The sequence below is a fragment of the Solea senegalensis genome, linkage group LG1 (assembly GCF_019176455.1).
Source record: "Solea senegalensis isolate Sse05_10M linkage group LG1, IFAPA_SoseM_1, whole genome shotgun sequence".
NCBI lineage: Eukaryota > Metazoa > Chordata > Actinopteri > Pleuronectiformes > Soleidae > Solea > Solea senegalensis.
Genome location: NC_058021.1, coordinates 11,059,961 through 11,083,734, shown reverse-complemented (window position 1 = coordinate 11,083,734; position 23,774 = coordinate 11,059,961). Strand labels below are relative to the sequence as shown.

The following is a 23,774-nucleotide window of genomic DNA, read 5'->3' as shown; positions in this document are numbered from 1 at the left end:
AAAAACAGAAGTCAGGACCAGCTTGTCCTCTCTTTATTTACATACAAGTAAAACTATGCAAAGTGGATCTTCACACTGGTTCTCCAATGACTATTAAAACATTCATGAAACTGTTGCAAAATTCAAGTTTTGGTTTTAGCCCTACATAACCACTGCTATGGCATTAGTCCAGACCCCCTTATTACATCTGTCTAAAAAAAACAACCTCTGGACAACATTTCATAATTTTAGCACTCACAAAATCCTTTCACTCTCACGGAGTCACTTAATAGCTCTCTGTACACTAAGTCAACTGAGGATTTATACTGTACTGTAAGTGCAGGCGATTAATGATACAACTTACAGTTCAAAATACAGATGACCTTCTATGTATAAAAATGTAATATTCAAAATCATGGTGATATTCATCCTCATAGCCCTATGTTTTCTGGAAAACACCTTTTGAGGTGTGAGTGGTCAAGCTGCTTCTGCACATGCACCACAGAGTGCCATTTCTTTGAACATTGCAGGACAGTCAACACATGCATTTGAAACAGCTTGGAGATCCACGCGTCTAAATACGATGATACATGTAACATATAGTACATTTCTATTTGATAAACACTGTCAAGTTCACCATATCCAGAGAAAAGAGAAAGCACAAATGGGCCCTACAGTCCAGAGAAAGACTTGTCTGCTGCATAGACTCTTTTGCTTTTGTCAACACTCCTGCTCACAGGATGGTAAAGTGCTCGCAAAATGCCAAGGTAAAAGGCAATAGGACTAAACTTCCACCTTTCACCACCGTTTGATATTTGGAAAGCAAGTTTTCCTTTTAAAATATAAAAGACGTACAGAAAGTCAATGTAACGCCTGCTAATACCAACTGCTGCTTCCAGAACAATATTCAGTACTTATCTTCCACAACATTATTGCACTTCATATTCAAGCAAAGCCAAGTCTGCTGCTCCCTTCAGTGGCTTGAACATGACGGGGACGCCGAACAAAGTCATTCTGTGACTCAGCACCAACTCTTCAACAAACATGACAAGTCACTTCAAAACTTCAACAGAGTTTCAGGATGATACGATGTCAAAAAGAATACTTTCAAGTCAAACTGTCGATCCACACCAGAAACCCTCAAAATCCCTCACATAATGATGAGATCATTCATGAAAAGGATCAATTCTGCCTACCAAGATGGCACATGACAAAGATACTCACCCAAAGGATACCATCTTTACACACACAAGCATGCAGGACAATCACATGGTGCAGCAAACAATCAAAAGCACACAGTGATTTTAGTCTCTTACTGTATCTGTCTGTAGTAATCACAGGTAAAAGCCACAGTATGGTTTTAATCTTGTCGACAACCTCCAAACACATAGGTCCTATGTAGCAAGAAAGCCACGGCTAGAAGCCTCAAGCTCACCTGTAAACTTGTTTCAGTGCAAGATTTGGCTAAATGTGATTATAGATAAAGAAAAACCGCAGAATACAAACAGACTGCTTTCTAAAAACACCATGGTGAACCCACATTGAATTAGATAGGCTTGTAAAGCAGAGAAGTGACATATTTCTTCTTGTATCTGTGCGTCGCACTCAGCACCATCACTCCATCCTACACACAGAGAAAGACAACATACAGGCAAGTTGCCATTAGTGAGACAAAATCCCCTTTAATAGAATAAACAGAGAAGGAAGACTGAGGAGTATTTCAGCTGTTTATAATGATCCTACCTTTATTGAGAGAGCATAGAGGTGATTTAGCATGACATGGTTGGGCTCAGGCAGCAGAGCAGGGTCACACTAGGAAGTAAAAAAAGTGAGAAAAGGTTACAATAAAATCAAAAAATGATAAGACAAACAAATCAAAGCCTCGGGAGACAGCACTGGGAACCGTGTAGACACTGACGGATATATTGGTATCTTTGTTGAGTATGACTTGAAGGAGGTGAGGAGGGAGGATCGGCGGGGCTTTGAAATGCTCCTCAGGTCTGCAGACATACTGTTCCTGTCCATATGGACCTGGTGGAGAACTGGACAGATCTGTGAACACAATACACACACAATCACACTACTGATAAAACTTCAAATATTTCCTAAAATGTTCCAGTGTTCACTGCAAATCAGTTAATAATCCAAAGCTGTCCAAGTTAGAGCCAAAGCCAGCAACAAGCAGGTTTCAGACTCACTAAACAAATCTCTTCAGCTGGTTTATTTCTGGTGAGAGGATTGTGTCCAATCACACACTTGTTTCATCATCGCAAAGCCAGCAACATTTCAAATATTGCACAATCGACATTTATTTTTTATTTTTCACTCTATTAATATTTGAACAAAACCAGTGTGTGAATGTTCAAGGACGGCTCCAAACCATCCATGTTTGTTTGTGTGACTTAGAATTAAACATTAAACTTCACTGATTAAACATCATTAGAATTATCAGAACCAGAAGAGTCTTGATGCAGACTGACCTGATGTGTCTGAGCACTCCAGAGAATCAACCTGAAGGGCGTCAAACACCTCAAAGTCAGACTTCTTCACTTGGATCAGGTTGTTGATGGTGCCGAGCTGGCTGGTGACCACTGGCTGCAAAAAATAAAGTGTTCCCAAAGTTCATGATAGAGCATTTTATAATTATTATTTATAATAATTTGAACATAGACTGCTACTCTTTCATCTTTATAACTTCATAGTATGTTGCAGCATTTCAAAATACTTTCTGAGATAAGATTAACTAGACGACTACTAAACGAACAGGCTTAACTAGTAACACGATGATGATGATGATGATGATGATGTACCTCCGAGGGATCATGGACCCACTGCCCATCAACAAAAAACTTGTACTGGTGCTCTCCTTCAGGCAGGTCCAGGATCGCTACAAAATCATTATGGCTTTCAAAAGAGGAAAAGTATTAGTGCAAAACAAGGCCTCAGTTAATCAAGTGGTATTTGTGGTTGCACATATGCTGTAATGCAGACTGACATCCACAACTAAAACCACTCAGTTTACCTCTTATTTAGCGGTATCTTTGTGCCCCAGCTATTAAAGGAACCAGCTATGTAGACCTCCTTTCCTCCACCTGCCCATCGGATCACAGTGGGCCGAGCCTGAGGACCAGTCTTCACCAGGTCATCCAGATCTGGAGTGAATTCTTTCTCTCCTGGTGTCTAAAACAATCAATTCATTACAAATAGAAACAACTGTATTGAAACTTGACATGTGTTCTTAAAGAAAATGCCTAATTCTCCATTATAATCCATATTTCTCTTCCAGCACTACCTTGGATTCAGACCCGTGTGTGTTGAAGATGTTGGGGTCATCTGTGCTATCCATCATCTTGTTGCTGGGTTCCTGTTCTTTGTGACTGCCACTGCTGTCCGAGCGATGGGCTTTGGCTCCATGGCGATCACTAGACACCCGGTCACTTGTGTTCCCCATAATGCTTCACTATTTTAAGTGCTAATGAAGAGAAAAGTGTGAACTATCAGGGACAACTTTACTGAAAAACTGATGGTTAATTGCAGCCCTTCATAATACTATCCACAGTTTTTAGTAACCATGTAATATATTATTATATTATTGTCATATACATTATTACAATGTGGAATGACATGACATGGACAATTGGGGCTGTCCACAGTGTCATAACTACATGCACATCGTTGATATTAAATGTCGTCATTATATTAATGACGGCATTTAACATTAATTGGGCAATAGGGATGTAATACCTATTACATGCAAACTCGAGTATCTGCTGATATACCGATATCATCCAGTACAGTCAATTTACACCTAAACGATAACGCTGATAACAACACATTTGTGCTACACATTTCAAGCTATTGCCCAACTGTGTGACAAATGTTCTACTACCATAGAGAAGCCTAAAATGCTGTTGACATATATAAGAATTTGGGATTTTTGGATTGTATTGTAGATCCAGTGATTTTGACGAATATCGACTTCATTCCCACTGGGTAACAGTTTCAAGGTACCTCAATTACGAACATAGCAGCAGTCCAGTTCCATCACTAGGATTTCTAAAACAAAATCTTATCAACAGATGAGACAGATAACTGTGAACCTGGACTTGCCAGAACATATCACACCAGACCACAACACCGCGTTCATACTGAGAGTTACAAAACATAGTAAACACGCTTTATCTTATTAGATAAGCTTCACTTAACACACTGAAACACATTGAAGTTCAGAGCAAACATATTAGCAGTAACCTACCACAGTGTCCCCGCGGTCTGCTCAGCTGTGTCCACCCACTGGAGACTATTTTTAGCTGCTTAACTAAGCTAGCCGCTAGCTGTCACTTTATGGCAAACAACAAAATAAATATTTTGTTCCCAGCGTCGGTGTAGACTAAGACAAAGCGCCGGAAACTACCCGCAATCACTGTGTAAACATAGGCAGAGTGGACAAACCCTGTAGCCGTGACTCTTATGTTACTCCGTAGCTAGTTTTCGGCAGCGCAGGGACGAAGTATGGGACAATCCTCCTGGCATCAACAACGGCTGCAACGCCACCGCGGTGCTGTAACTACGGTGCGCAGCAAGGACAAAAAGGCCCACTTCACATCAGCCGCCACAAACTAACTAAACTAAAACAGAAACCAGCAAAAGGTCACGTCCTGATGTCCTCACACACATGCAACCCAGATATACTGAGACCTTTGATCTGCCTTCATAAAACGTACTGTTGCATTTAATCTATTTCATTTCCTGTGGGAAAAGTTGCAGGAAATAGGGACTTTTTCAGATTTCAGATATCCAAATGGAATAAAAACAAAACCACTGTTATTTTTTGCTGGCTTTTTCTTTACATTAAGTATAAAAGAAAGTAATCATATAATAATATGAATTAGACTCATCTTATCTCTCACTCCATCTTAATTGAATTTGGCGATACCAATGTGTGAATAAGAGGATGACGAGAGAGCAAAATATCATATTAGGAATTAATCTCTCTCCTGTGAACAGTCCATAGCCTTTAGTCCTTTGCTCGGCCTATTTACACCAATTTATTTTAATGTTGGCGATAATTGTGTTACTTCAAGAGTTCAATATTTTCACTGGTGGTACTTGGAATAAAAAGTTTGAGAATCACTGCTCTAGAGAATGTCGAGAGTGCCTTGAATGAGCCGAATGTTTTGATATTTGATGTAACAATAGTTGGAAATGCTGACTCGGTATTAACAACTGATAAAGGAAACAACAGTTAGGAATCACCACCTCAATATTCCCAATTGATAAAGTTAGACTTAAGATCCAATAGTGCTGTACTTGATTTTATGTCAAACTGTTTAGTTTTGACTCCAAACATCTGATGATAGTCATGTCTAAACCCTGGGCTAGCAGAGTCTAATCGTGTACTGGCTTTAAAGCAGGAGGGCTGTTCTTGATTTTGTGTCAGACTAGAGTGACTTTCTCTAAACCTCACATTTTTGTTGATAATGATATCCATAAACATTGGGGGAAAAAAAGGTTTGTTTTAATTGTTGACTGAATATATGGCTAAACCTGAGACAGGCGATACCCATTTAGATATCAGTACACTGACTCCTCACAGTGTTGTGTCTTTACAGAACACAGACATAAAACAAAAACATATTGTCCTCTAGTTTATGAGGAGGCAACAACCTCTGCTACAAACGAAGAAATCTGCTGGTAACTCTCTATTATGTCGTATTATGACTTAAGTTACCCATACAGTACAAAGTGCATGTTATGCCTTCATGCTGTACACTATTTATCTGCTCAATTACATTAATTTATTAGGGTAGTTAAAGTGTGTCATTGTTATTTCAGAGTTTCTATTGCAGCCCATATTGTCATTATACATGCTACTGCTTTGGTTAAACTATTCAGTAGGAAAAAGAAGGAACCAGAGGTCTAACACCACAATGCAAATATAACATTGGTTTGTTTACTGTAATGCCATTAAAATAGTATTTTACTTGTTGTTCTGCTTTGTTTTATTAGGGTTCGAGCGCAAAGTGCGTAGAACCCCATTGAAACTGAAGGAGTTATTCTTATTCTTCCGCAGCAGAGAACGAAACTCTTATAACTTCATGATGTAAGGTCTGATCTGAACAAAACTTGCTGTGGTTGATGATGGGCCATGGCTGAAGACGTCTATGCAAAAACAGTACATTTTGAAAACAGCGCATCCTGGTAGTGAAAAAATTTGAGAATAACTTTTACACAGATCACCTTATCAAACTCAAAATTGGTGAAAACCTGTCCTGAACATGTCCGTAAAAGATTACCTCCCCACAGGAAGTAGAAGCCTGAAGCAGGAAGTAAAGTCTAACATTGTCCGATCTACAGGAAACTTGATGTGAGTCAAGGGACCTTCCCTGAACACGTTTACGGACAAGCCTTCCGCCCAAAAGGAAGTCGGCCATTTTAAACAAGAAGTACCCTCTAACATTGTGAAGGGACGCCGCTTAAAATAATTAGCACTGAAAATAACTAGCAATGAAAATAACTAGCACTGAAAATAACTAGAACCGCAAGGTGAACAAGACATTTGAGAACATCATTTCCAGGTTCGAGAAACAGTGATAAACATTTTTCAACATTTTCTAGTCCAAGAAATCGAAAATAAATTATTGAATTGTGAATTGATTAGAAAAAGGAAAAAAAAAAATCAGCCCCACACAACCAAAATGTCAGTCATCTCTTTTTCCTGTCGAATTCATGATGCACTGGATGCTGAGACTGGAAGAATCGTCTACTCGCCCCTCTCTCCATCTTGGGTCACCAGTGTTTGCAGCTTGCAATAAGCCACTGACTTCTTTGTCTATCACTCACACTAAAGACAGAATTTAGAGATAAAATGAAAAACCAAATGAAATAAAAAAGTAAAAATACATTTGTAGTTAAAAGAAGCCATTTTAAAGCAAAGTAGTCTAATGTTCAATAGCATATTGTTATTAGTGTTTATGAGCCATATTTAGTGTTAGTGGCTAGAAGTAAGGAAGTTGTGAGAATGGGGCAAGTAGCAGCATCACCATCCACTGTAGCATTCCCTGCTTTAGAGTCCAATTTATTATATTCCCTTTAAAACCTTGTACAAATCCATAAAGGGTTGGAGTTTTCTGGTTAAGATCAACCGAACACTTGGAGCAGTGCCAAGTCTACAGTAACAGATCAGTGCAATTTGTTTTAAAAGAATTCCACATCTTTAAGTTCAAAGCACTAACTTGTCAAAATAACACTCATCACAGAAAAAAATACAAGTCAACCATAAAGTTAAGAACAAAAGTTTTACTTGATATAAACAAGGCAATACATACAAGTTTTCAAGTTTCCAAGCCTTTGTTTCGGAGGAAGATAAATGCATATCATGACAGGCCGAGTCACAAAATCAGATGGATCCTTGTCTGATTTTGGAAACTGCACAGCCATGGTATGCCACTCAGTCAGGATCTGTGGCCAGATTTCCTCACACACAGAGAAGAAGGGGAAGGACGAAATGCCTTACCATGTTACGAGTCGACTCAATTTACCTTGTTCTCTGTTGTGTGAAGAAACCCAGCTCATAAAATCTTGACTGATTTAAAAATTTGCAATTAAATAACTCAAACATCGATGCTGTTGGGTCATCCAGAGGGCTTGCGATCTTTTACAGACTGAAACAGGCTGAAATTAGCAGTGTCTGTATTTTAGTGTGGTGAAGCATGACATGCACAGTGTTTTGTCATGTATGGTCGAGGGTCAGTGGGGACGGGGGGGTTAAAGTCCATTTAGAAAAAAAAAAATCTCGGTGACCATGTCCTGTTGAGTGACGTAGCAGCCATTGAGGCGTGTGTACAGTTTGGCAAGGTCCAGCATCTAACAAAAAAATAAAAATAAATCAGAGTCAGCACACTTTTGTATTAAGTAAATATGGATTAAACATATTGAGTACCATCTGAAAGAACGTACCTGAAGACGTCCCGTGGAAAAAAGGGGGAAAAGGTCAGTTTATCTTGGGCGAAGTCCTCGTCGTAGAAGGGTCAGTTCATCTTGGGCTAGGTCATCACCGCAGCCATCCATGACGGGACTTCTCCAGGTCGTGGTGTCCAACATGGAGTCCTCTGATCCAGGAATGTGCTGCAGCCTTCGTCTCTTCAAAACAATGAAGAATTTGATAAGTCACAAGAAAAAAAAAGAAGTAAACAAATAACAAATCTTCAGGTAGCTCACCTGGTCAAGTGTGACAGGTCCTCACATCCAGTCAGAGCTCACCGATAGATGCCCACCCTAACCTATACCTGCCTTTCCTGTCCTACACTGACAGTTACAAGCAATCTTTGCCAGCCATTTGGGATGCTAATCCCAATGTCTTGGTTGGCCACATGAAAAACTGTGAATCTCCCAGTTGCCCAGACAAACGTTCCTTCTGATTCTGTAGCCTCGCCACAAAAAGGTCCTCTGCTGAAACCCTCATTTTGCTAAGCATGAAATCAATTCCACTTTCCTGTCCTCAGATCTCACTTTCTCTCCCTGCAGCCTTTCAACAGCCATTGCTGTTGTAACATCTGCAAGAGGCAGCAGTTTCACAATTCAGAGCTTCTTGTGTGTTTAGCAAGACGTGGCACCAGAGTACTGACAAAGCAGACACCTGAAAATGCTTGACCCCAATTTAAACAAATGCTTCACTACCTACAAGTGATGTGATTTACACTACAAACCTGTCCATTCCAATCCTTTGTTTCAGAGGAAGATACATGCATATCATGACAGGCCGAGTCACAAAATCAGATGGATCCTTATCTGATTTTGGAAACAGCACAGCCATGATATGCCACTCAGTCAGGATCCGTGGCCAGATTTCATCACACACAGAGAAGAAGGGGAAAGACGAAATGCCTTACCATGTTAAGAGTCGACTCAATTTACCTTGTTCTCTGTTGTGTGAAGAAGACCCAGCTCATAAAATCTTGATTGATTTAAAAATTGAGCAATTAAATAACTCAAACATCGATGCTGTTGGGTCATGCAGAGAGCTTACGATCTTTGCATGGTTTCCCAAACATTTAGAGGTCAGGTTACTGACCCCAAGAATGTCAAATTCAATGATTTTCTGTCCTAAACTGATGAACCATTTGGGTAAATTAGATCAAGCATTTAAAAGGTGTTTACATTGTTAGTAGTCTAATGACACTTCTTACCCAACACATGAAGACGCAGTGAATCAGGATACGGCTACCTTTAGCAGATGCAACAGCAGCAGTGGGTGGTGGAAGGCTGCAGGGAGAAAAAAATTGATATGGAGACAAGTTGGAGGAATCATTTAATGCATAGCTCAACAAGAGTTAAAGCAGGAGAAACTTTAGGGCAAGTCTACAAAAATCAGAGGAACTTCACCAACACAACTAAGAGATAGCAGTTTCTCATGCAACCAACCAAGATATTGGGATTAAGCACCTTCCTAATGACTCTACAAGCTGCCTAAATTGTGAAATTTGAAAGAAAGTCATGGGTAATAACAGACTATAGATGCTTGTTTGCTGAAATAGCTAGTGTATGGTGAGGTGTTAACCCTATGCTCTATCAAAAATCCCACTTTGGGAAAGCCATAAAGTCCTATCATCTAAACCAGCTGCCAGCTTTGCAAATAAGAGGCAAAAGACCACTTGTGTTTACACGTTTACATGATCCCTGTTAACCACAAAGCTCCGGACACAAAGTCAATCCAAGAAACAAATCAAATAACGAAAAATAAATTAAAAAGCTGCAGCTGCTCACTCCTGCTACAAGAGAGTACTTGCACAACAGTCTTTAACATTAAGCCAAATTCTGTCTGATTTGTCTGAATTCAGCCGACAGAATAAAAGTTTTATTTCAAGTCATCGTATCGAGAAATAAAAAGTTTGATCATTTGGCGCAACTTTTACTTAAATAATCCGAGTTGTCTCTCTGCCAGGTTTGTGTCCCCCTAAAGAAAAGAAACACGCTCTAATCCTGCAACCTACAATCTCCTTTTGGAAAGAAATCATGCAAGATAGCCCTGCATCCCTAAGGCGAGTAACGCATAGTTTTGCAAGGGAAGATAAAAATCCCCTGCTGGGAGGCCTCCCAACATGACGCGCAAAAAGACTATGAACACAAAAAGGTTCAACTCCTTTAGAGGGAAATAAACTTGGCAGAGTGAGACAAGTCAGCATTAATATTGAATTTGATTTCAGTTAGCGACTACAAAGGCTGATGGCAGTGCGTGAAGTTTATGACTTAAATGGATATCAAAAGTGTGCCAACAAATGCCATATTTAAAGTTTATCATAACATTATCCATGGACTGAATAACCCCTACAATCTAATGTGACTACACTTGCATATAAATCAAAAGTTATCAAAGGAACCAGTTATCTAATCAAAGCAATTACCAGTTGAGAATAAAGAAAGACCTGGTCTAGCTCATCATAATCAATTACTACATTTTTACAGCACTATGAAAGAACTTTAGACAAGCTACAGTAAACTTTGATGCGTTTACTACATAATTCATCAGCTTCCACGTTTGTCAACAGTCCAAGTTGCAACTATGATAACTGAGATTCAAGACCAAAATTAAATGTTTAAATTAAAGCCATTTCAAAATAAGGTACCCTAATTTCCTGCAGAAATCAGACGCCTCAAGACTAATCAACTTTAAAATCATCCATTTATGTTGAGACTAAAAAAAGTGACTAAATCCGACACACAGGACAGACAGACGGATACCAGACACACTAGACAGACAGAAACCAGACAGACAGAAAGACACACAGGACAGACAGACCAACAAGAGAGAGACAGAACAGTGAGAGAGAGACAGACAGAACAGCGAGAGAGAGACAGTGACACATGCCATGACGGCAGTCTTGGCATGCGTCAGTGTGTAAATCAAGGCCTTTGCACTCAGTTACGCAAAACAAAAACATTAGATTATTGTAATGCCATTGTGTCAGGCATTGTAAATGTTTAGATGCAAATTAACTTTATAAATTGAGTGGACACGATTTACCCACAAAGATCATGTGGCAAAGGCCTTTAATACTTACCTAAAAGATAAAAATGTTACCTGTTTTTGAAAGAAATTAAATTTACTTGTTGTCTAATTGGTGGGCATCTTGCCAGTCTTGCAGCACAAATTTTGTTCACCTTTCTGGTGCAGTAAAGTCAATTGGAGTGTTAGTCTCGGTCCAAAGGTCAGATTAACGTCAGTCCAAGTCAGTCATCACACACACTCAGTCATCACAGTCATCACACACACACACACTCTCAGTCGTCACAGTCGTCTCACACACACACACACACACACACACACACACACTCAGTCATCACAGTCGTCACACACATCACACACTCAGTCATCACAGTGTCACACACACACACTCAGTCATCACACACACACATCACACTCAGTCACACACACACACACTCACACACACACACTCAGTCATCACACACACACTCACACACACATCAGTCATCACACACACACACACTCAGTCATCATGCACACACTCAGTCATCACACACACACACACACACACACGAAAACTTAGTAGGAAAAACAGATCAGAAATTATAGACTGGCATAAAGCCCAAGTACAGTCATGACACAGTGGCCATGAAGAATCAAGACTCAGGTCAGAGCAGGTATAGTAATGGCACAGCGGCCAAGCAAGAAAGAAAAACTGCACTCACCATTCGAAATTTTAACTAAACTAAAACGCAATCTAATTAAGATGGACATGCAGTGATGTCGTTGCTCCTCTTGACTGATGCTAGAAGAAAAGTACAGGTTAGTTCACTTACTGTGCATGGACGCGGGAGGCACCCATGTTTGTCTATGTAAAATGACTATACGCGCAAGGCCAGACGTACAAGAACACAAGTAGGCGATGAAGGCACGGGCACAGTTAGCGATCAGGGCCTACTTGCATTAAGGGACGTATGGCCATACAAAGGCAATGGCACAGCTGCCATCCAAAGCCAGGTAATGTAGATCACCAGGATCTATTTTAACGTTCTAGGGCTAACGGTAGATTAATGGCCACGATGGAAAAGAGAGTAAAAAAAAAAAGGCACAGCGGCCAAGAAGTCTAAGCCTTGTGACAGAGTGTACAAGGCACAACATTAATTTTATTCCTACCATCTAGCTTTAACTGTACACCAACATCCATTTAAACCTCATTTAAGATCTGGTCCTTCAACATCACTATATTTTAGAGCTAAAGAAAACAGTTCAAGTTGATTTTTTTTTCCCTTTTAGAAGAGAGGAAAGGCACAAGGAGGGCCAGGACAGATCGACACGGCGGCCGGAAGAGCGATGGCCCGCGGCCTGCGTGTGACTTACCGTCTTAAGAAACAGTTGGAAAGAAAAAGTACCTTTGCATGTAAATTGTCAGTGTGATTTGGCAGTTGCCGACACCTAACAAAAGTTTTCTTTTGTTTATTTCCCTACTCTGCAAAAGTAATTAAAAAATATGGACTCACCCTTTGTAGACGGACCTAAAAAGGAAATGTTAGTGCATTATAACTTATCAAGCATCTAAGCCCTTCAAGACACCATATCTACTTTAATGTGAACTGCTGAACATAATCATATTCTCAGACCATCTTAACTATTCAATCCAGGAATCTCAGTTACACACAACCCATTCTTTCAGAGAGAGAATTTTAACCACTCCATCAGTCACCTCATTCTTTCAAATCACTCGCTCAGCAGTTCCACAAAAATATAACCAACAAGGACCAGATTTCAGACCACCTAATAAAGTGGACAGGAACATACAAAACCAACCTGTGGCAAATGCTCCATGTAAAACCCTCAGCTATTTGACAGATGGAGAGCAGGAGAGTAGAAAGAACGTGGCCATGTTGGACAAAGCAGATAGATTTAGGCACAGCGGCCAAGAAAGAGTGGGGACACAGCGGCCACCCAGAATTAAATCATGAAACCTACTATTTGACAGTCTTCATGAAGATCAATCTGGGGAGAAAAAAACAAAAAACAAAAAAATGTTTGAGTCCAGTCTCCAGCCTTGACAATGTTCAAGTTCATACTGTTACAGGTATAAAATAACTAGGTAAGGTGTTCTACAATGTGTTTGTATGAGGTACAGACATGGTTCACCCAGCCTGAGATATACAGACTCACTTTCAGTGAAAACATTGCTGCCAGCACAAATTCTATTCTAACAGTGAAACAAAGACATTAACATAATCACAATTGATGTAGAATAAATTTGATTAAGATTTAAGGAATGCCTTTTAAGTTCAAGTATAGATATGTCAGTACCTCATACAGCCACACTCTTTAAAAACACAAAAAACTTATATTATACATGTGTGATTAAATTAATATGATATATTGCCATCAGTGAAATACATTATGAAAATTAGCCATAACATTTTCAATGATGTAGTAAACTATCGCTAAAGGTGTCACTCACCTTTTTTTGACAGCCTCAGGCTTTTGTATATGGCGGGTCCGACCAGGTCTCCGTGAGCAGGAAGCAGGTTGTTCCTTTAAAAATAAAAAGATTGTATTTTAATGACTACATTGAAAGTTTAGAATTAGAAAAGACAAGTATAACCCTAAATCTGTTTTTAAACATTTAACATAAAGAAATAAGTCTTTAATAAATTAAACTCAATAGTAATGACCATGAGTGGAACAGTGAGTTAACATAGCACAGCGGCCATTTTAACTTGTTTTTAGTAAGGCTAAGATTAAGCTAAAATTGTGCTATAAAATTATTATTATTATTATTGTTATTATTTGTATGCTATATTATATAAATTAAGCTTAAAATGAAGCACAGCTCAAGCTAATGCTGAAATTGAGCAAATAACTAAGGCAGAATTAAAAATGAAGGCAGAATTGAGCGGACAATGAGCAGGGCTACATTTGAGCAAACAGAATCACCATTAAGATAACTTGACAAAAGTTACTCACCATTCTGAACGGGCCACCAATCTGGACCAGGTCGAACACGCCATCCCGGAGCGCCTTGCTGAGTTTTTATTCTGGAGCTGATGCACGCGGCCACATCTCGGCGTCTGACGTCACGCCGCGGTAGTTTTCTTTTCTTTTTTTATCTTCTTTTTAAAAGTTCCCTCGTTCTTAATTGAGGTTTTGGGGCGGTTGGTGCATTAACGCCAAAAGTTCCCTCCTCCCGGAACAGTTTCAATAGTTAAGCAGCGATATTTTTTCTTCGCGTCTTTTTTTTCGTTCCACGGCTCGTGCAGCTTCTCTTCGAAGTGACATCAAAAACACCTGCGTGAAGATGAGCAGGTGTTATGCTTCTTCTTCTTCTTTTCTGAGGTTCGATAGCGGTTGGCAAACAACGATTTGGTGCATTACCGCCACCATCTGGTATGGAGTAGAATCGAAATGTTGATGGGGGGGGGGTGAGGTGCACGGTGAGGTGTCAGGGGGCGTGAGAGGCAGGGCGGGACAACTCATACAGTGGTTTATACAACTAAATAAATAAATATCATCAGGTTCACAAGAGTATTTCAATTCAGCGGGGGGCGTGACAACATTTCTGTCCTCTGGGGCGGGGCATGACAGAAAATGATTGAGAACCACTGATCTAACTGAACTATTACTTAAAAGTAAAAATAATAAAATAAATAATAATTATATATGTATATATATACACACACAGATATACATACTACAAAAAAACCTATATATGCATACATATACATATACAAGTAATATCTTGTAACACTCACTCCGGTTCTTCCGCAATAGATCTACCAACTCCAATTCCTCATCAATGTCTCTCAAGTTTTTAATCATTACTCTCTCTCTCTCTTTGGTATTTCTGACATTGTTTTATAACATGATGAATGGATTCCTCCTGCCCACAGTGATCACATCTGTGTGTATTGTGTTTATTGATGAGAAATAATGTGTTGTTCAATCCTGTATGGCCAAATCTGATCATCTCCATATTATATTTTCCTCTTTCCTGCTTCTTTCTGTGTGCCTAGCTGCTCCCACTTTTCTTTGGATACTGTAAAACCATCTAACTTTCCTCTCCTCCTCCCATTGTTTTTGCCATCTCTCCTTTAGTTTTTGTTTAATGATGCTGTTCATCTCTGTTTTGCTTAATTTTATTGCTAAATGTATATATATATATATATATATATATATATATATATATATATATATATATATATATTATTATTATTATTATGTCCTGTTGCTGCTTTTGCCACCTTGTCTGCTATTTCGTTCCCTTTAACCCCAATGTGTGCTGGTATCCATAAACATATTACTGTCCCATCATCTGAATTCTATATAATGTTTGTTGTATTTGAGGTTTTGTCTGCTTTCAGAATGGCTGGACTGTAGGCTTGTGAGCAGTGTTGGGTAGTAATGCGCTATAAGGATCGCCGTTAGGTTATTACTGTAGTTACTGAATAAAGTAACGACGTAGCGCTTTAACGCGTTGTTTTTTAAATTCAGTAACTCCGTTTCCGCTACCAAATGTTGCGTTACACCGTTCCTTTTGGTGAGGTTTTACAGCGGCATACAGTTCTCATAATATTTTAGCGATCAATAAAGTTTAATTGAATTGAAAAAAAAAAGCACTTGTCCCACACGTAATCCAACACGCGCCATGAAGAGGACTGGACAGGTCAGAACACGGCATGATGGCGAGCGAGAGGGGAAGATAAGTTTCATAAGCAATCTGCTGAAGCACCTGGAGAAGCGGCATGCTTCGACAAAGTTAGTTAGGTCATCTGCTGTCGGGTATAACGTACATGAATGAAACTTGGTACACACGTTCATTAGGTGGGGGCGGTCAAAAAAGTCGACGACGACTTTCCTGTGACTCCTACAGGAAGGCCGCCATCTTGGATTGCACGCACCAATGGTATTTGAACGAACTTGTCCTACAGCCTTTGTGTGGTCACTGTGGACAAGTTCACATGGTGTACAAGAACGGGGCCGGCAAAGTTGGCGAAAATTTCAAATTTTTTCCAACACAGGAAGAATGGAAGGTCCGATCTCAACCAAACTTGCGATGATCGATGATGGGCCATTGCTGGAGATGCAAAAACATCGCCTCCTGGTGGTGGCAGAAAATAAACAAAAAGCACCAGTAAAACTAGTTCTTTATTATCTTTCCACAGAGTGGAACTCTTAACATGCCTCATAATCTTTAAACCAGCAGTGATACCGTTCTTAATAAAGCCTTCAATCAAAGACCATGTTCAACTTCGATATGAAGTTTCCACATGTTCAGGGTAATGACATGAGTGTTATTCATTACATTCATTACAAAAGAAAGTCCACACTCACAACTCATGAAGGAAAACAAAAACCTGAGTGCAAATGGCAAATCACAACCACTTGTGACACACAGTGACAGAACAATAAACAAAAGTAATAAGATCACACTGTGGATGTTTATGGTGGTGATGGAAGACACAAATGTGCTTTCAACAAGCTTTTCAATTCAGTGATAAAACACAGTAGTGTTGCTTTAAAAATGCATCAAACCGTAGTAACCATCACTCAAACCATAAATAATCAGAACTATAAAATATACTGTATACATACACAAATATACAGTATACTTATAAATGTTAAAAAGAAACAAATATCTGCTGATGTGAGAAAGTTCACATCGAGTGGCTGTAAGGCACATTTACATGATAACATGGCCCTTTGAATTACTGGTGTTTGCATTGCACAACATGTGTGTGTGTGTGCATTTGTGTGTGTGTTTTCATACACTCAGTATTCCAGCGTTAACAAGTATTGATTTTCAAGGCCATTTATTTTTAGCCGACAGCCGTAGACTGGAGCAGTATTTGTCTGGAGCTAAAGTCCCTCCAGGGCAGATGTTTATTTTGAGGTATTCAATTACCTTCAACCAGTGGGAACTTAAAAACATCCACAAGTTGGCCTGGTGTAAAATATCCTGAATAGGAATCAAATAAGATATTAATCCTAGCATGTACAGGCTTCATCTTTCTCTGAAGAAAACATTTTCTTTATGGGAGCACAAATATGGATCCCACAGAGATTCAACTTTGGTTGATCACAGTCTCAAAAGAAAAACAGTAGGATAAATGAAATAGAAAATTGTAATTGCAGGCATGTTTGACAATGTGTACAGCTTCCTCAAGTATTGCTTTGGACAATATGTTATGTGTAATAGCAGAAATAAAAATGAAAGCATGCTCACCACAAATCATTAATGCTTATGCTACAGACAGACAACCCTGGAGTACATGCAGTTTTCCATTTACTGAACTCCTGTGCAAGCTCAAGGTAGTCATGCTCCGCGTGTTTCACGGCCATCTCTTTTTGGACTTCAGACAATTATGGTAAATGTTCTTATTCTATTTGCTTGCATTATCGTTTGGAGATTCCTAAGCCAGTCTTCATATATTCGTAAACTACATAGCTAATGCTGACAGCAGGAATGACTTTCATGAAGTTTGGCAGGATGCCCCTGTAGAGTCCGAAAAAACCATCTCTGGCAACAATCCTCTTCACGAGAGAACTCATGGAGGGCTGGTCTGATGGATCCAGAGATGCTGTAAAGAAACATATAGTTACAACTTGTTTCCAAATCTCACTCCTTCATATTATTGTCCAAGAGACAGTTAAACCTTTATGGAATTCTAAGGGTTTTTTTCTTCCTATTTATCCAGGCTTGGGACCAGATGCGGCTGGGGGCAATTTACAGCAGGGGTGTCAAACATACGGCCCACGGGCCAGAACCGGCCCGCCAGAGGGTCCAATCTGGCCCGCAAGATTAGAATCTACTCCTAGTGTGAAATGCTATGTTTTTCACTTCCAGATACCTGTGACTAAATGTTTGTGCCTTTTATTAGATCCATTGTGATCTGTAGGTTGTAATGCACATGTGTAAATGATAAATTTAGGCGTAATACTTTGAAAAATGCATTTATTTTTCTCTAATCCATCCGTTATTATGCTATTATTTTATTGGTCCGGCCCACTTGTGCCCTCAAAATTATGCCGTATGTGGCCCCTGAACTAAAATTATTTTGACACCCCGAGTGTCCAGTTAATCTGGCTGGGCTTCGAGCTGGCAACCCTCTGGTCACAAGGCCAATTCCCTTCCACTGGGCCATGGGCTGCCCCCTTTACATGCATAATGTAAATAAACCAGTATTTAAGCGGTCATGATTCATCTGTTTTAGTTTACACCACAAAGTACTTAAACTGTAGTGTGTAACTTTTGAATACAAACAAAATGTCCTTGACATTAAAATCATGGTCAAATGAGTTCACACAATGCTGATTAAGCCTGTCAGCTCCACACGACTTTCAAACGCTCCCTAAGTCCGGTGTGGTAGTTGACAGAGCCCGTTTTCAAATGAAGGACGCAGCATACAAACTGATGTTACACTGTTTCTGTTTATAGAGACTAAACAGAGGCAGAACAACAACATCAACAACAAACATGACCAAAAGTCACCCACTGCAGCTTTAAATCAATAAAGACCATTCATCACAGTGTGTACAATTAATTATAATGTCTTGCTTCTGATGAAGAAAACATGTTGTGTCTGTGTAATAACTTATGTACATACTGTAAATAATAGATGTATGTGTATGGATTATTAATATTCATTTGGAACACTTGGAAGGCATAGAGTTGATCTCTTCGGGACAGGTTGGGAGTGGTGGCACTGTTGCTATTGTGATATAACATGACATAAAACAGTTTTACAAGCTAGAAAAGCCACGTGTATGGAGTAAATTTGTCCAGATAAGTTTTATCAAGTCTAGAAACTTGGCTTTGGTTTATCAAGTCATTTTATGGCTTTGAGAGGCAATAATCACCACAGTTGAGTTTACCTTGTGCCTGCATTCGTGTGCGTACAAGTGCAAGTGGATAGCTGGCCAGCTGGCCACAGGTACTAGAGATGGTCCCGCAGCCCAGCAACACCAGAACTCCGGGGTTAGCCGAGTCTTTGGCATGGTACGACAACCATGTGTTCTTTAGACTCTGAGAAAAAGAAGAGAGCGCGTACATCAGCAAAACACAGAAATAGACTTCTCTGATTTGATTAAATGCAGCCTTGCAATTCTAGATGATTTGTTTTTTTGTCATGATGAATTAGTTCATTAAACAAAGTGCAAAATATCATTAATTACAAAGCCTGCATACCTCATAAACAGCGAGGTCTATCCCAGCGTAGGGAATGATGCCCAATAAGTTTGGAATGTAGCCCTTGTAGAAAGCTTTAACACCCTCCTTCCTCAGGATATTCTTGGCACAGTCAAACACTCCTGAATACTGGCCGGTCTTTCTCAAAGTCAGTCGTGTTTTCAAAACCTTAACATTATAAAAGAAGATAAGGTTGTTGATATTTGTGACATTTTATTTATTTTGGGGAAGAGACTTGATTCAGTCGCAGTCTTACCTCCATTGGGTAGATGGCTGTCTGTGCTGTGGCTCCTGCCAGAGAGCCAGCCATAAATCTCTTGTAAGTCTCAATATTTTTGCCTTCTGATGATAACAACTTCTTATACTGAAACAAAGCCACATAGCGAGAAACAATCAGCATGCCAAATATTTGTCAGAAATGTGTCTCTTCATAGAGGCGATCTCTCACTTGTTCATAGGCCATAAATTTGATCGCCGTCTCAGGTGCAATCTTTAAAACGTTGATTCCATTTCCCCTCCAGAGTGAACGCAGACCTCCCTCTGTTATCATTTGCCTGAAGCCTCCGACCAGGCCTATCCTGTTGTTCTTAGAGGAATGAACCTGCAGTAGAAAAGATGATAATGATGTCAGATGTTGACATGGCTTGTTCATCTATGGAGAAACAAAAAAAAGAGACATTTGGTCATTTTCTTTTACACATTTCACCTGCATGAAGACTTTCATCCTGTCCAGAGGGGCAGTGCCAGTGCGAGAGATGGCTCCTGCCACAGCGCCAGCAAAAAGCTGCTTCCACCAGCCACCAGAGCTTTTCTCTTCTTCGGTGAACTCATCGGGAATGGCGAGGCTGTCGCCTATATCCAGCATCTAGTGTGTTAAAAACAAACAAACAAACGTGCTTACTCACTGACTTGTATTGTCTTTAAATCCTCATGTTTATATTGTTTTATTTAAAGGGTGAGGCAATTGCTGGCATAAGAATTTTGGAATATATAATTGTGATAATAGATGCACCACAAATTAACTGGAATGGAAAGAATGCTTTTTAATCAATGCCGTCATTGAGAAAACAATTTGTATAAGAGTCAAACGAACTGATCAATGTTTTATAATCAATCAAATAATGAAAATAATGGAATATTGTAGTGAGAGTGTAGTGAGTGTACAGCGGGTTGCCTTCCCACCAGAAGGTATTCAGGGTTTGATTGTAGGCCCTGCTAGTGCAGATTGAAATTGAACTGTATGAATGTGTGTGTGTGTGTGTGTGTGTGAATGAGTCAACGGCAAAACTGTGACACTCTAATCGTCAAGACTAGAAAAGTGCTGCATAAACAGGCCATTTACATACAGGCCATTTACATGTACTCTGTTTCTCTTTCTCTCTTTTTGTGGTTGTCATTGTGGCCAAGAAAAAACTCACAGGGTAATGTCACACTTCTCCTTTTGAGATCTAGTTCAAAGCAGAGTGCCAGACTGTGTACCAAAGAGACGACACTATTTACAAAACCTTGAAGGACCTCTTTTTTTAATGTAATCATTTGTTTTTTTAAAAAAGGCCACATTATGGGGAAACACTGTGGTGCTGTAGCAGTCACAATTTTACTAAATCAACAAAGAAAGCATTTAACTTCTTATCCTTTAGCTGGAGGTGCTTGTGAAATCATAATCACTGACCTGACCCAGCCCCCATCATGCATGTTTTAGCCGTTTCAGATAAACAAGTTCACTGTTTTCCTAAAAGCATTAAGGTGTCTATTACAAACATGGTATATGGCAGCAATTTAATACAATGCAAGACAGGAGCTGCGGTTGAGTCATGCACATGTACTGCACATAAAATATGATACAGGAAGTTATTCCCCTGCACTGCCCTCTATATCTGTGGGTGGATTGTTTGTTATGTGTGACTCTTGTACCTACCGAGGAGTGTTTCCAGTAGCGTATGATCTCTTCCAGGTTGTGACCAGGGTAAAACAGGAAGTGTTCCCTCCACTCAGTCCAGTCCACCATCATAGTGCCATCAATGTCCATACTGAGAAACAAACACAGAGAACAGGTTACTTTTTTTTTTTTTTTTGGTTAAACTAGATAAAAACATGTGGGAAAAGGTGGAAACCTCTGTAAGATTTTCAGGGCATCCTCTCTGCTGACGTCCATGCCCAACTCTGCAAGACTCTGCTGGATCTCTGTGGCATCAATGCGGCCTGAGGCAATAAAGAAAGAGCAACCCTGTACTGAAACGTGTGCCACTATAAACAATAGACACATGGCCTAGTAAACATTCTCTGGAATTATTTGTCATTAGGTGTGAGCACTCGTGCCAAGCACTTTAGCAATGAGGCAACATTTCACTCACTGCCTACCGTCATTGTTTCGGTCTAAACTCTTGAACGTCAGCCGCAGCCTCTTCTCATGCTCTTTCAGGTATCTGGTGAACTCGTTGAAGTCCAGACTCCCATCTTTGTTCTGGTCTCCAGACGACACGATCTTCTGCAGAGACCAAAGACCAAAGATCAAACATTAAAGATCATCTGTCTATAGGTCACAACTACGTCAACAGATTGGGAGCTTCCAGCTGTGCAGGGCGGAGTTGCACTTTTTAAGTGTACAGCCTGCTGGAAATGATTAGATTAATGAGTTGGCTGGTAAATTGGAACAGTTTTCAGAATTGTTTTCAATATTCGGCATCGGCCAAAGTTCCCAAAAAATGTGTCACTTATGTTTTTTGAACACCTCTTACCACAGAGTATTAACTAAAACACATGCTGTCTCCTCAAATGCCACATACCTGGGTGATCTCCCACTAACCTGTCCATCTACTTTCTGTCAAACTGCTGAATGTCCAGTTTTTTTTTGTTTTTCGACATAGTTCGACTATACATGCGGGGGAGAAAATCAATTTATTGGCCGTGTATGTCTGACTTCCCCTCCGTAGGTGGCGCTGTATTTCCTATAAGCTAGTGTGTATCCATTTCCTGTAGACCTTTACATCACAGAAAGGCGAATGGTGAAATGGATGTTTCGTACCCATCTCTTCTCTTCGTCCAAAAGTGGGTCTTCTGTGGAGCTTCCGCTCTCCCCGACGCTATCGTGTTGTTTGTTTTTTTTCCAGGAAACAGAACTGCAGTTTATACTTTGTCCCCTACTTCCTGGTCAAAGACCAGGGAGGAAATTTTGGTGCATGCGCAGAACACCAAGTCCGACTTCAGTCTGACTAATCGTGTACATGCAGGAATAATCGGACTATGTGTCGCATTATCCAGGTATGTTAGACTGTTTAACACTGTTTAACATGTAAATCAGACTTTTAACATGCATGTAAACGCACTGCCTCACTCCTACCTTTCCCAAGGGTTGCAGGAAACCTGGACGGTTGATGCTATATAAACATGGCGGGGCAAAATGACTGCCTCCTTAAAGTAAGGGCCTTACAAGTATGTATTTAGTTTTCTCGCACTGCAGTGCAGACACAAAAAATGTGAGAGTTTGTTTTTAAATGGCCAAAGATATCAGCCAAAAATAAATAGCACCAAGCAGTAAATATACAGTTAATGCCATGGGCTGCCCTGATATCTACAGCTCAGCATTGGTCATAAAAACGGACATATCGGTCGAAAGTCTCGGATATGAATATGCAACAACAGCAGAGCAGGATCTTACGCCCTGACTACACCTCGACTCTACCTTCTCGTGTCCCATTATGTTTGTTTATTTCACCTGTGCAGCCCCCTGGCGGAACATGCCCATCGCTTTAAGGCCCGCTCGCAGTTCAGCGACATCCACCTTCCCATCTTTGTTGGTGTCGAGTCTCTCGAACAACTCCTGGTATGACTTGCTACTGTCGGCATCCCAGCACCGAGCGCTGGACAGTAACGCTGCGCGTAACGCCTCATACATGGTCACCCTGAATGTGTAGCGTCCGAACACACGAGCCCTCCTTCCTGTTGTCAGGTCAGGTTATTGATGTTGTTTTTTAATCCATGCTGAAAACCATCCGTGAATCCCGGAGAAACCCTGACACTGACGACCGCGCTGAAAACACTTGTCCTCTGCAGTTACTTTATTTTGCAGCAGCTCGCCCCGCGCGGAGGAGAAGGAGGTGTAATCGTAGTGATTCTGTTCTGCAGCAGTCGATGAGGGCGGAGTCAAGGAGGTGACGTAGCTCCTCGGCGTTTAATGAAAAAAAGCAGGAATTTTGAGAATGTAAGAGATGTGTGTAATAAACAAACACCGGATTAACTGAAACTATAATCTGAGTCATGCCTCTAAATGTGGCGTTATTTTACACTCAAATCCGTTTTACATGTGCAGCTTCATGACAAATTTGAACTAATCTGAAAGGACGTGTCATTTCACAACAGTATCCTATTCCCTGCTCGCCACTAGAGAGCAGTGTTTCATCAGACAAACGCCACTACGACAATTACTAATGTGGGCCACTTTTCACCATTGGTGGAAAGAGTACTGAAATATTCTACTCAAGTAAAAGTACCACTATTTTGATAAGATTTGACTTAAGTGTAAGTAAAAGTACTGGTCTAAAAATGTACTCAAGTTAAAGTCAAAAAGAGTAAATGTTAGTTACTCGGCATAAAAGAAGAAGAAGAACAAGT

The 23,774-nt window shown here is 40.1% G+C and overlaps 2 protein-coding genes across 3 annotated transcripts; both read right to left on the bottom strand.

Annotated features, from left to right (window-relative positions):
* Window positions 1-11: 11 nt before the first annotated feature.
* prkab2 (protein kinase, AMP-activated, beta 2 non-catalytic subunit) lies at window positions 12-4,553 on the bottom strand. Of its 2 annotated transcripts, none has more exons than XM_044029100.1 (8): window positions 4,432-4,553; window positions 3,272-3,451; window positions 3,002-3,159; window positions 2,790-2,883; window positions 2,460-2,574; window positions 1,898-2,031; window positions 1,723-1,791; window positions 12-1,603 (listed from the first exon to the last, which is right to left on the bottom strand). In XM_044029100.1, the coding sequence occupies exons 2-8, from the start codon at window positions 3,428-3,430 to the stop codon at window positions 1,526-1,528; spliced, it is 807 nt and encodes a 268-aa protein (XP_043885035.1). In that variant the 5' UTR covers window positions 3,431-3,451; window positions 4,432-4,553; the 3' UTR covers window positions 12-1,525. The 2 variants fall into 2 exon arrangements, with proteins under 2 accessions (XP_043885035.1, XP_043885026.1); XM_044029091.1 differs by having other exon boundaries at window positions 4,235-4,551.
* An 11,557-nt stretch (window positions 4,554-16,110) lies between these two features.
* Window positions 16,111-23,293, bottom strand: LOC122775774 (calcium-binding mitochondrial carrier protein SCaMC-1-like). The gene is made up of 10 exons (XM_044035929.1): window positions 22,879-23,293; window positions 21,525-21,651; window positions 21,278-21,365; window positions 21,082-21,193; window positions 19,870-20,028; window positions 19,612-19,764; window positions 19,420-19,527; window positions 19,164-19,331; window positions 18,851-19,001; window positions 16,111-17,556 (listed from the first exon to the last, which is right to left on the bottom strand). Exons 1-10 carry the CDS (start codon window positions 23,056-23,058, stop codon window positions 17,372-17,374), a joined length of 1,431 nt encoding a protein of 476 aa, XP_043891864.1. The 5' UTR covers window positions 23,059-23,293; the 3' UTR covers window positions 16,111-17,371.
* Between the last annotated feature and the right edge of the window lie 481 nt (window positions 23,294-23,774).